The sequence below is a fragment of the Hirundo rustica genome, chromosome 2 (assembly GCF_015227805.2).
Source record: "Hirundo rustica isolate bHirRus1 chromosome 2, bHirRus1.pri.v3, whole genome shotgun sequence".
Lineage (NCBI taxonomy): Eukaryota > Metazoa > Chordata > Aves > Passeriformes > Hirundinidae > Hirundo > Hirundo rustica.
Genome location: NC_053451.1, coordinates 111,808,546 through 111,821,458, shown reverse-complemented (window position 1 = coordinate 111,821,458; position 12,913 = coordinate 111,808,546). Strand labels below are relative to the sequence as shown.

Genomic DNA, 12,913 nt, shown 5'->3' with positions numbered 1-12,913 from the left:
AATCTTTCATGTTGTCTAAAGTTTCACTCAGGAAAAAAAAAAAAAAAAAAAAAAAAAAAGTAATGTCAATGGGGGAATTTCTTTCTGGCTCAATTTCAGCAAGATACACAAGCTTGAAAAACAGAGAACTCAAATTTTCAGAGCTGGTAGTCAGCTGGGAAAATAATGTGAAAAATTCCAAGCCAAGCAGAGTCCTGTTCTGCTTGTCCATTCCCACAAGTTCAGCTCCTGCAGGACAAACAAGCTTTGACTGAACCCTGAGCCATCTCCTTCTTGTCAAAGGGGTAACACAGGTGCAGGTGACCAACTCAGTGACCAGAACATAGTACATTTACTGAGAGACAAACAGTGACTGAATCCTTTATACATATGGCTGTACTGTTTTTAACACTGACAGTAGCAAGTGTTAAAAGCTTAATTTAGTCACTAAACAACCACAATCCAAACGTACAAGATGGAGAAATTCTGCTCAGTAAGGTTATGGATTTCCCCCAAGGTCAAACTACACACTAACCCCGACTCAACGTCACCTATGGATTTTCAGTTTCTATGTATTCCACGTTACACCGCCAAGAACACGAGGAATTGCTTTACTGTTTATTGGCTCGTTTTGTGGAAGACCAGCGATTCCCTAGGAACTGTTCTAAACAGAAAACAGGACTGAAATCAGTGATGGGGGAATTAAATCTCTAGGCACTTTGAGGGCTACTGCTTTAGAGTGTGCCATCACCAACGAGGTATCGCCAGGTGCATCTCCTGAAAGTCACCTGCCAAAATGCTGGACAGAAACGTGCATATCAAACTTTTTGCTTGTACAATATCTGTTAAGAAGTACAATTCAGAATGGTTTTGCCCAGAGTGAAGAAAACATTGCACCTTACACTGGAGCTGCCTGTTTACAAAGCAACAGCTGCAGCAAACAACACGGGTTTATCCTTCTTCATGTCCCAAAGATGCACAATATCCTCAGTTTGCTGCCTGGAAAACAACTGCCACTGCAGCCATTCCCAGTTCTGGGGCAGGGCTGGGGATGGCTGGAGAAAGCCACAGCCTTAAAGTGTCACAGGTTTGACATGTCTCTACAATCATTGCACTATTAAAAGCAAAGACATTTGGCAAGGCTGAACTAGCACATTATATATTTTACCTATATAGTACAAAATACGTCATAATTGCCTCTGAGATAGCTTGTTTAACAATTACTGGTCCAAATAAATATTTCGACTTGAGAACTCAGGGTAGAATTGTTTTAGTTAAAACCTCCAACGAGCATCCCCAAACATAAATGGGAACATGTTATCCAAATGTACTAAATCCAGGTAAAATGGTATTACTAAAAAACTATGAAAAAATTCTGAATTAACTTGAGCACTAGGAAAAACATGGAAGCATAAAAGTGATCATCGCTACACAGCATATTCAAAAATCTTCTGTGTCCCTCCCTTGTTTCACTAAATCTAAATGCCTAAGAGTGCACTTGGACTGAATTTTCCATTGTTCATTTCAAAACTACAGACCTTTAATTTGATAAGCAGCTTTGTTTCTATCAACTCATTTGTAAAAAACACCATCAAGCTTGTGCTCTTAAATATATATATGTATATATAAAAACATACAAAAAGTACAAGATAAATCACATTAAGAAACTTTTACAGTGTAATTGTCCTGATTATTTTATTCTTGAGGGCCAATTTTTTTTTTTTTTTTTTTTTTTTTTGTGCACAGAATCTCAATGTGACTGTTGTTCCAGAATTCAGCATAGTGCCACTGCACAGAATTCACCTTTCTGTGCAGTCCAGTAAAAAACAAAACCCCAAAAAACAACACACACCACAGGACAAAACATTCTTCTTAAATCAAATTCTATTTGTGAATTCAGCAAAATAATTTCTATAAAATAAAACAGCAAAATATTTAAATAGTATAGGGTGGGCTGTATCTGTTTTGCAGGGGTATTTGGTTTTTAGACAGGTTCCAAAAAAATTACACACATTCAAGTTACCAATTTTCATTTAAATACAGTATTTACTGATGCGTTTAAGTCTTTAAACAAATGTTTATTCTGGAATAGAGATACCTCAGAATTGTATTTGACTAACCAGTAGTTTCTTTTATATTTAAACCCTGCTTCTAATGTTAAGATTTTCTGTATAATGGATAAAGAGCTATGACAATTCTCGCTTTCAAGTAGAACTGTGAACGAGCAGAAAACCAGCAAGTTAACTTGGTGCAGTGGCACTCACAAGTACTCTGTGATTTTGTTGACTTCCACTTCACTGGGATGCAGTAGAAGGAAAGTGTTAGAAGTTTATCTAATAAGCTCTACCAAAGAAACAAAACAAGCACACCAAATACAGTCTATTATGCTCCAGGCATCCTGGCATAGCAATTTTTGCATATTTGTTTTAAATCTTTTAAATTCCTATTACTGAAAACTAAGTGTTCTTTATCCCACCCAGAGAGAGAACTGTCAAACATCAGATGTGAGGAACATATGTGAAACTGAAAACCACTTGTCACATTTTCCCTCCCCATTTTATAGTCTAGGTGTAAGAAGAAAAAGTTCTGAGCAATACAGTTGTCACATTGGGACAACTGCTGTCACGTTTGTTTTTGTTGGTTTTTTTTTTTGTTTTTTTTTTCCCCTCATTGGCTACACTAACTTGGTGTGAAGCCATGCTAAATGTTACAGCATAACTATAGCTTCAAAGTGATTAACCTAATACCAGAATGAAAAAGGCAATGAAAAAAGATCTAGAAACAATGTTACATCACCAATTTTCCACATCAACCAAATAATTAAAAGGTTACCAGCCATTACGTTGCTCATAGTAAAATCGACTCCAGTGGCAAAGAATTAACATGAAACTATTTTTGTGGTTGACATGGATAGGCTTTTTCGTAAAGGAGTTGATCCGACTGCCATGAGGCAGGCAACACTGGTTGCAGAGCGCAGCAGATATCAAGAAATTATTTTTTTGTTTTTGTAGATCTGTGAGTCTCATCAAGACAAAAAAAAAATGTTTCTTGCTCAAGAATTAACAGTCAAACATTAATATACTATATACACCTTTGCCATTTACACATTAGCATCAGGCCATTTATTACAAAACACTATACACTTTCCACTGCAGGCGGGTTATATATTGACAGCAATTTTCTGCAGATAAGACAGTGAATAGACTCTCCACTCCATGTTGATTAGGAATAGTTTTTCTAGTTTTAAATATTAGCCAGACACAGAGAAAAGTTGGACTGTAAGGCCTGGGTGCACAGTCTTGATGGAGCAAGTTAATTGATTATGTGCATTTCACTAATCTTTTGTCTGAGGCGGGGAAACTTCTTCGCTGCCTTCGTAGTTTTCTTGTGCTCGTTGGCCAGTTCGCTGAGGGTTGTTCATATGATGTGCTGCCGGGCCCGTATATGGCTGTCCATGCACGTGGTTATTCTGCAACAAAGCACACACATTTCAAAGGGATTTAAACCTGTGGGCTGTCTCCTGACTCCCTGCTTTCCCCCTTTCCACTCAGACCACTGGAAAGTATCCTCAAGCACACCAACTTCTCGCGTACCTACATGGGTATGAACACGCATCCCAGCTGTTTCATTCCTGAGTCACACCTTTCACTTACCTCACAGATTTACACACGAGGGAAACAAACTTTCAACTTGTAAATATAACAATTGAAACAGTAATCTCAGCTTTTGAATCACAGTTACATGCAAAGCAAAAGCAGCAAGAAAGGAAAAAAGGAGACCAAGAAGAGGTTGCCTACGTGCTGCCACATTAAACCGTGCACATATCTTATTAACAGATTCAACCAGCTTGACTTTTTTCCCTAAAACAATGGGAAAAGCAAACCTGTGTTTATGCAGCATACCTCAGTTTTTAAGGGGGAAACCTCAATGTTACAGAACTGAATGAAATCTAGCCCAGCAGTTTTCTGCAAATGCTCTGCCCCCAGTTTAAAAAGTCACACGCAGATCTGGCAAACAAAACCACCTCGTTTATCCACTGTTTTGCAGAGTTTGTGGAGAAACCAAGAGTATGAGGATTGTGTGTGTGTTAGTGAGAAATGCGCTCTCTTGCAAGAAAGTGAACACGTGACAAGGGCAAGGGTGAGGTTACAGAATGTGTCTGAACTGGGGAGCTCAGGAAGGAGTGGGAAAATCTGCATGACTTACCAACTGCTCTGCTGAGAACATCAAATAAGGAAAGCAAGATGGAGGGGAAAATGGATTTGGGCAGGAAAGGAAATTAAATTAGCAGATTTGGAATATACAAAATGAATTGGAACAAAAAATGGCAACTAAGTGAGGGGTCTAATAATTTAGTCAATTGAATAAGAAGATCCTGGTTATGATTTCTTCCTGATCTGGCTTGCCACAGCAAAGCATTAACAAAGCAGCCATTTAACATGAAAACAGATTTGGATTTTATATGGATTTAAGATTCAGAGATCACTGTTCGTAGCACAAGTTACATGGCAACAAAGCCATCTGCTTTTTTCCAAAAGCCTTCCAGTTATCCAAATTTGGGCCTTGCAACTTTTTTTTTATATTTGAAAACAAGAAAGCAACTCAAAAATATTATCAATGTCAATAAATACAACAGAATCAAATTCAGTATGCACTGGGCTGGGATGGCATCAATCTCTCTGCTCTTTCTGTGGATGATTAATCCCTGATCTGATCAAATTGTCACCTGAAGCTCTGATGGTGGAACTGCTCCTGGTGAAATGGAAGAATATCTTTGTCATTATTCCTCCAAACATGGTATTTGACAATAGCATACTTCTGGCTAAATGCCTATAATTTAAATCACGATAAATGCTAAAAAAAAAGCAAACCTGAAACTCTGAATAAATAGGTCAACTCAGAGCTTTTACCTGTTGATACTGGGAACCAGGTGAATGGGGATACAGTGGGGCATCTTCAGGTGGAGAAGACTCATGTTCATCTGGGGCATCAGGATCATCTGGTTCCTACAGTTTGAAACAGCCCATTTAATCTACTTTTTAAAAACATATTACAATTATTCTAGCCCAAACCAATCCTATGTGAAAGTGATTGTTTCAGACATGCTTGAGTCATGTTTTAGACATTTAAATTTCACCCCACCTGTCACCTACAGCTTGTATTGTATTAAATAAAAATTCCCTCTATCAATGTTATTACTGGAAATACAGACCCATTAATAATGTACTTCAAATGGTCACTTTCAATTTCATACTGTTATTCTCTAAGTGACAGATGTCTATAGGAACAGTAATAAAAACTGAAAAATGAAAATATAAATCCATACTTATAAAGTACACATGAAATGTGTTACCTCCTAAGTAAGTGGAGACTGTTGCTAAGATTTATTATTTACAGAAGCACTTCACTCAAATTCTGAACTGAAAGTCAAATTAATTCTTTACCTCCTCTGGGCAGAGTTCACAAGCCTTTGCAAGAGTCATTCTAGCACTGTGTGACCTCTCTAGGAAGTAGCCATTCGATGTTTCATTGCTCTGGATTGGTGGAGACCAATTATTGTAGGTGTATTGGGGATTGCCAGTGTATGGTCTACGCTCCAGCTCATCTCCAAGCCATTCCACTGCCCAGGTCCATTTCCTCTTCAAATCTCCATTGCTCTGCAGATGGAAAATCAACAATACACAATTATTTCCTCTGTTCTTGAAAACAGGAGTATTTTTCCTTTCCTACACATCAGCTGTCAGAGACAAGCTATTTGCTTATAGCAGCACCAAGCTATTTGCTGCTGCTTGAAGAAGTCACAAATATCTATCCTTTTTTCCCCAAAGAAAACTTCAGATTTGAAATGAAGTCTGCAGATTTGCAGCTGCAAATTAGTGTGAATTTAACCAGATTGCTTTCAATCCCTTATCATTATCTTCTCATTCAGAAGGTTCAAATGAGTTGTCCCTGGAAGTTGTCATTTAATCGAGGTGTTAAAAGCTGAATAATGGTGGGGTTTGTTTTGGGTTTTTTTAAACACAGAAATAGGAAAAAAGCAGCAAGAAACAGAATAAAAGGTCTCACCTGAAGGATCTGGTAAGCTACAGGGCAGTTGCTGAAGAGAGCTACCATGCACTTTATACACTGGTAAGCTCTTTTCTGATAATGATTCTTCGAGCGCTGAATGGTGTCAAAGAGTCCATCCCTGTCATCTGGGATTCCCTTAAGTGCATTGTGAATCCTAGGAAAAAAACAGTGACAAAACTTTAATTGTTATAGAGTTATAGAGTTTTAGCATTTGAATTAAGGCTCTATATACAATGTAGTTATAAAAGGGACAGTTGATGTTCTGACTTCTGGTGTTGGTCAGGAGGTTTTTTTAAAATCAGAAAATTACCCTGACATGTCATATATGTTTAAAAACTTAGTTTAAAAATTACCAAACATGCTAAAAACATATCTGAACAAGATACGTAAAAAATATTAGTATGATTAATTTTAGTCACAGTAATCAACTTTAATAGTTTAATTTCATTACCAAAGTATCTACTGCATTTACAAATCAGCCCTGTTAACCCTGTAGGTCCTTACAGAATTGGAACAGTTAAATTCTCAGCTGAAGGGTTCCTTACACTCATGCTTCTTACACTTGTGTAAGGGTTCCTTACACTTATGCTTCTCAAAGACACCTTTTTACATGCAGCTCCTCTGAAGGGGATTGAACGGCACATAATTGTGCATGGGATAAGGGACTTTGGCATTCCCTGGAACTATGCCCAGTTTCTGTGTCTTCTGCTCTTGGACAGGGCACAGGAATTAATTGCTACCCTGAAACTGTGCAAAAACAGAGAACTGACATACTTCTGGCTTTGAAAAAAAGTCAGAGGGGGCACAGAACCCACACTGGTGTCTCAAAGAGCTACACTCATGGCAGGGAAAGCAACTGCCCTCTTTCCTCATTGCCCTGGCAGCTGTCAGCCCAGGCTCCATGAGTAAAGCAATGATGAGCTTTACTTCAGTAAAATTAATTTAATGGCACTTGTGCCATTCCAAACTTGGCACTTGAACTGTCAAATGAAGAGAAATTTAAGAGAGTGGGTCTGATGCCAAGGGCCAGCAGCAGTGATCTGGCAGTACCAGAGGACAAGTTGCCCCAAGGGATGCACACTGCCCAAGGTCATATCAGACTTGTTTTCCACGAGTTACAAGACATCATTTACAATGAACAATTTCACTGTTTCATGGTGTTTTGTTGGGTTTTGGGTTGGTTTTTTTTTGAAAGAGAAGACAAAGATCATTAAAACTCTCTGATTCTCACAGGAAAACCAAGAACTGGCTAGATACTAGTACTTCAAGCTATGGCCAGAAGTGGCAGCAAGTAATTGGTGGCTGGAACTGGCCATTTCATACCCTCCAGGAAGCCTAACACAATTCCATAGGGCAGTGCTACTCCTGGCACTGCAATGGAACGTGGAGTGATGTCCCTCTGCAGGAAAGCCAAACCACAAAATCCCACCTCCTTCAGATCCTGCTATTCCAAATACAGCTTTATTTCCAACAACCACTTCCACGATTTCTCACCTGCAGTTCAACCCTAAAAATCCATCATTTTACTTCATATCTATTAGGATATGCCCATCCTCCAGCATTCTGTGGCTTTACCTCATGGAATTATTTGTTTATCAAGAAGATAATATAAGCTAACTGCATGATATATGCATAGCAAATCCTGTAAGGAAAATTATTACATCCCTACAACTCAGCCATCAGATTTGGGAGTGTGGTCAAGCCAGATCACCATCTCCTTTGGGTTCCTCCTAAAGTAAGCCCAGGCAATTGGTAACATCCTAAATGAGCAGCCTGCTTCCACAGCTAAGGACGGGAGTCTGCTCCCATACCCAACAAGTGTGCTCTCCCTCCAAGTATTTGAAATGTCCTGTGAGACACAGATAGAAATGATTCAGTAAATCCCATGCTACCTGTAACTGCTTATTATGAAACAGTGACATTTTGCATCACTGACAGGTAACACATTGATGACATTTGTGTTATCTCACCTACTACTTTTATATTAAACTACTGAAAAATTGACTGTTCTCACAAATAGTATTTGCAGTAATTACAATTTTAATAACTTTCAAAAGCTTTATTATGTAAACATATAAAATTAGGTTTTAAACCGGATTACTACGTAATATGCTGAAGTTACAATTCTCTTGAAAGGTGATCATACAGAGAACACCTATATGTGAAATATTCTTTTCTCCCACATTCACACTTTATGCATGTCTAACCTAAACAGCATTTCTCTTGTATGTGAGAAACCCTGGCTTTATAGCAAACTTCTCAATAGTAAGGAATGTGAAAAATTGTACTTATCTCAAAATTTCAGATAAAAACAGAAAAAATTGCTTTATTTGCAAATTTTGATTTAATACCTATTTAAAACAAATCAATTGAAAGGATTAGCAACAGAACCACTGGAAAAACAATCTGTAGAGAACAATATTGGATTATAAAAGGACAGGTAAATACTGACCTGTGAGTTTGCCAAGAGTCCTCAATTAACAGGATTTGCAGAAGCAGATCCAAGTAAGGTCGAAGCTCGTATGTGTATGAATATGCAACCTAAAAAGTGAAAATGCAGAAAACATAAGAAAGCATTCCTTGAGGCAAGCAGCTTACACAGTGATATACAAGAACACAATTCATTTGATGATTACTGTACTTCAAAGGATATTTCAAGGTACAATAGTTCTTTTCTAGAAATTGTCGGTGGTATCAGGAATTTTGCGGGTTGCAATTTTGTTTGATTTGTTTTGTTTTTAAATACAGTAGGTTCTGTAAAGGACAAAATGTTTCTTTGTGACTTTCTGACACAGCTGATCTGAATCCCCACACGTGATATGCTGAAGAAAGTACTTTTAAAAATACCTTCAGAAAAGCAAAATTTAAAATGGCACTTTTCACTGATATTGCTACTTTTAGGCAACGTGTACAAAGGTTGTGCCTGTCTTCACAGGTTGTCCTAAAGTGTAATATACTTGGCTAGCAAAATATCAATAAAGTGATTTTTATTATGATTCTTTCAAGTGTTAAACCAAGGGACACAGAAAAATGTGATGTTACATGAAAAAAAAAAGTGTGAATATAAAGATGGGCTAACAGAAGTAAAGAATTTTATTGGGAGTGGGAAAGTATAACTGACCTGACAGAGATTACAATGGAAATATAAGAGAGTATCAAAGATTCTTTGCTGAGTCTGAAGCCAAGTATGGTCTGCAGACTTGTTAAAATACCTAATGAACATACTTGAAACAAAGACAAGGGAGATCTTAGGAAATGATTCCTACTTCCCATGTCATCTACAAATCTCATCCATGGATAATGACAGAAAGATTTAGCACATGGTCTTCAAATACACAAAGGCCACCTCGGTCTACTTTCCACCCTTAACACATCATTCCTGTCTTGTTAAAGGTTGATTGCTTCCCTAAATTCCTAAAGCAATTCTCACAGTACTCCAACGTGATGTACAGACCTAAGACTGCAAATACTGACAGAGGATGCCATCGTGAGGAAAGTTTATTTATCAAGTACCTGTTCAGAATTTAATACAATATTCTTACATATAAATGCAGAATCATTCATATTTTTATTCCCATCTTTCTCCTAGCTTTTTATTTTTACCTGCCAAAGTAGTTCACTGAGGACTGTGGAAGAGAACTGAGGATTCTCCCAACAGCAGAAACGAAGCAACTTGATGGTCTCTTCAGAGTTGCTGCAATCTTCAATAATTTTCTTTACATAACTAGTTCTCACAAACAGAATGTCTGCTACGTTCTGCTGAAGTGCCATTATAGGCTGAGATAAATTAGGATCACCATAAGGGTTGGCAAGTGGGGGATTACCTGGAACAAACAGTTATTACAGATTAAAAGGTGCTGAAGTACCTTCAGTGTAGACACTCTAAAATACAAACTGGTGTAACTCATCAAAAAACACAGATGGAGAAAAAACACAAAGTCGCCCTTAACAGCTGACTTTCTTTGAAAAAAAACTAAAATAGTATGAAGTAACTAATTTTTATGTTTGTGAAGCTTGACACTTGCTGCCTGAGAGAGCTACTTCTCCCTCTCTGGTTGGATTAGGGACTAACAATCAAAGCAGAACAGCTGGACACATGTTCACATGCAAGAGGAGAAATCACTGAGATTCCTCAGCAAAATCCTGTTATGTCCTGCACTTATCTACTTCACTGCTTGTGAAACACAACCCAAGACATATTTTTAGGACATGTCTGTTTACTTCACAAGACAATGCAAAAGTGTTCAGAGGAATATCTCTGTTAGAACAGTCCCATCGGAATCTCTGGAGTATACAGAATAAATATACTTTTGTAATTATGTATCTTATTTAGTTAGCTTTATTTTGTGTAGTGAAAGAATGTTGATTTGCTCCCAATGTTTCTAAATTTATCAGTGTTTTGAGTTATTGTTTGAAGATGCCCAGAAGACTAGGGAGAACTTTTGTAGCTTCATAAGCTGAAGAAAAAACAACTTTATTATGCAAATAGTAATCATAATTAGTAGTCAAAGTAAAGTTCACATACATAATTTTTTTAGTACAATATTATGAATATAGTGAATATACAACTATTTTTCACAGGTAGAGTATTTTTTCAGTTTAAGCTTCAAGTAATGCACTGGAAAAAACCTCAGCCAAAATTGGCCCATGATTCTGAAGCTTATTACAGCACAGTAAAATTTTCAGTTCATTAATCTCACTATTACTCAGTCTAGCCTATTGACTTTATAGCCTGACACATCAAGCTGTAATCAGTTTGCCATTAAATAGCTTCTCTACAGATTTCTAATTAGGTTTTCTAAAATATGCTTAGCAGAACGTGTAAAGATACAGGCCATAAAGTCCACATGGCCCAATATCCTGTCACCATTCCTCAAAAATAACTGCACTCTGTTCAGCTACTGGAAATGTTCATGATTTACACTGCCGTTAATGAATTTCTAGCTGATTCTTTATCTTTTATAAATTGAAGTGCTGGCTTCTGTTTGCTGTCTTGAGTGTGAACAAGCCTCAAATCATATTCAAGAGCTACCCAAAACAATGCAACATCTCTTCATTATCAGTAAGCACTGTCACTTATCTCACAAAACCTGCTGTGGTGCTTTTGCTGTACAGATTATTTCTGTAGTCTATTCTTTTATCGCCTACTCAGGATAAAAACATCTTTGGACAACTCTTTACAGTGGGCTAAAACTATCTGAAAAGCATTATTATTTTGTAATGAACAGCCTCCTACTTTACTAATTATTTCCCTGTATTTTTAAGGAATGAGCCAAGCAGCATAAAACACAGAACGGATTTGTGTCTTGGTCTCTTTAGCGTAACAAATCAGTTTTGCTTACGACAAACAGATTTGTTTCTTTAAACGAAAGGAGCTGCTAAACATAAAAGGAAAACATTTTTCCAGCTGATCCACTTTATAAATAACAGCGAAACATGCCCAGAAAGACATTTACTGACTTAGTCAATGGATCTAAAGCCAACTTAAAATTCACTGTACCATTGATAGACGACTGCATCCGCGATGAGACGTTGCAACAGCGGATCAGCTGCGACACCACGGTGTACAGCTTCCCCAGCTCAGCATACTGGTATTTAATGGGAGGGCCTGGACCTTCATCCAGAGCCACAAGCATGAAGGTCGCAGGAACATTTAGTTTTAGAAGTTGTGTCTTCTCTGCTACACCTTTATGGGGCAGGGAGGAAAAGATAATTTTGGTTTTGGCACTGAAAATATTTTTCGAACTTTTTAAAGGAAAAATAACAAGAGTTTACATGACTGCAACTTTTTAGTTCTGTTAAACCCTCATTTACACCTTCTGGGGAAAAATAATCAAATCAATAAAGATGTGCAAGAAAATTATATACAGCTGAAAAATGACACTGAAGGAGAGCTGTAAATTACTAGTTTCTTCACAGTGCTCATTAGCACTTAAGCCACACACAAGTAGCATCTGTGCAAACAGCAAAGCCTCCTTTATTTTGGACAATAAATTAATCCTTTTATTGTGAGGCCCAGGAGGATAGGAAAAACAACCCCCACAGTGTATTTTGTTATTTTTCTATCATGTCCTAGATACATCAATCACAAACTTAAGACATTTCTAACTGTGCCACACAATGTAATAAATGTAAAGTAAGTGACAAAATAAGTAAGAAAATCTCCAAAACCCCAACCAACCAAAAACCCTAAACCTACACCTGTTTTTACTACAAGAATACGTTGCACATACTACACAAGTACTCACCAGGAAATTCACTATGTCCCTTCTTGCATTCTGTTTCTTATTTTGCTTAAAAGTAATGATTTGTCATACATTTCCAAATCTTTTCTAAATCTGAAACACAACCGGGCCTTACCTTCCATCTTTCTGATAAGGAGAAGTGTTAAGTGCTTTTTTATGGCATTTTTTTCTGATTATGCTAGATAGTTTTGCAGTTGCATCCTCTGCAGAACTGACCTCTTCACTTGTTTTGATGTGAACAATCTACTATTTGATTTCTCAAAATGTCAGATAATTTAATCTTTTTCACAGAATGCAGGAATGTTGCTATTGTGGTTTTTGCTGAATGAACTCTACATCCATACAGAAGCCTTCAGGTAACAGTAGTAAGACAAGGACAACTGCTTATTGTATTAGTATTTCCAGGTTTATCTCTGCTGGGTAGATTGTGATAACCATCAGACCCACAATAAAATGATATTTTCCTATCTGGCCTCTGAGTGCTCTCCTACTCAGAGTCCTGAACTGCACTGACTATGAAAAGCTAGTGAAGAAGAAAATAGAAGTTGGAGCAGAAGAATTGCATCTCTCTTCTCTGCCATGACAATAATTCTACTCTGGGTTCATGACAGAAACCTGCC

At 37.4% G+C, this 12,913-nt stretch overlaps 1 protein-coding gene across 2 annotated transcripts in view; it reads right to left on the bottom strand.

Moving 5' to 3' along the window:
• Positions 1-1,845: 1,845 nt before the first annotated feature.
• Positions 1,846-12,913, bottom strand: part of USP9X (ubiquitin specific peptidase 9 X-linked) — a 96,371-nt gene continuing 85,303 nt past the window's right edge. For both annotated transcript variants that reach the window (XM_040055113.2, XM_040055111.2), the window contains exons 39-45: positions 11,549-11,734; positions 9,652-9,872; positions 8,501-8,589; positions 6,046-6,202; positions 5,424-5,636; positions 4,890-4,985; positions 1,846-3,448 (exon numbers count right to left, since the gene is read on the bottom strand). In XM_040055113.2, coding sequence (XP_039911047.1) covers positions 3,314-3,448; positions 4,890-4,985; positions 5,424-5,636; positions 6,046-6,202; positions 8,501-8,589; positions 9,652-9,872; positions 11,549-11,734 — 1,097 coding nt within the window. In that variant the 3' untranslated portion in view covers positions 1,846-3,313. The remainder of the gene's footprint in view (positions 3,449-4,889; positions 4,986-5,423; positions 5,637-6,045; positions 6,203-8,500; positions 8,590-9,651; positions 9,873-11,548; positions 11,735-12,913) is intronic.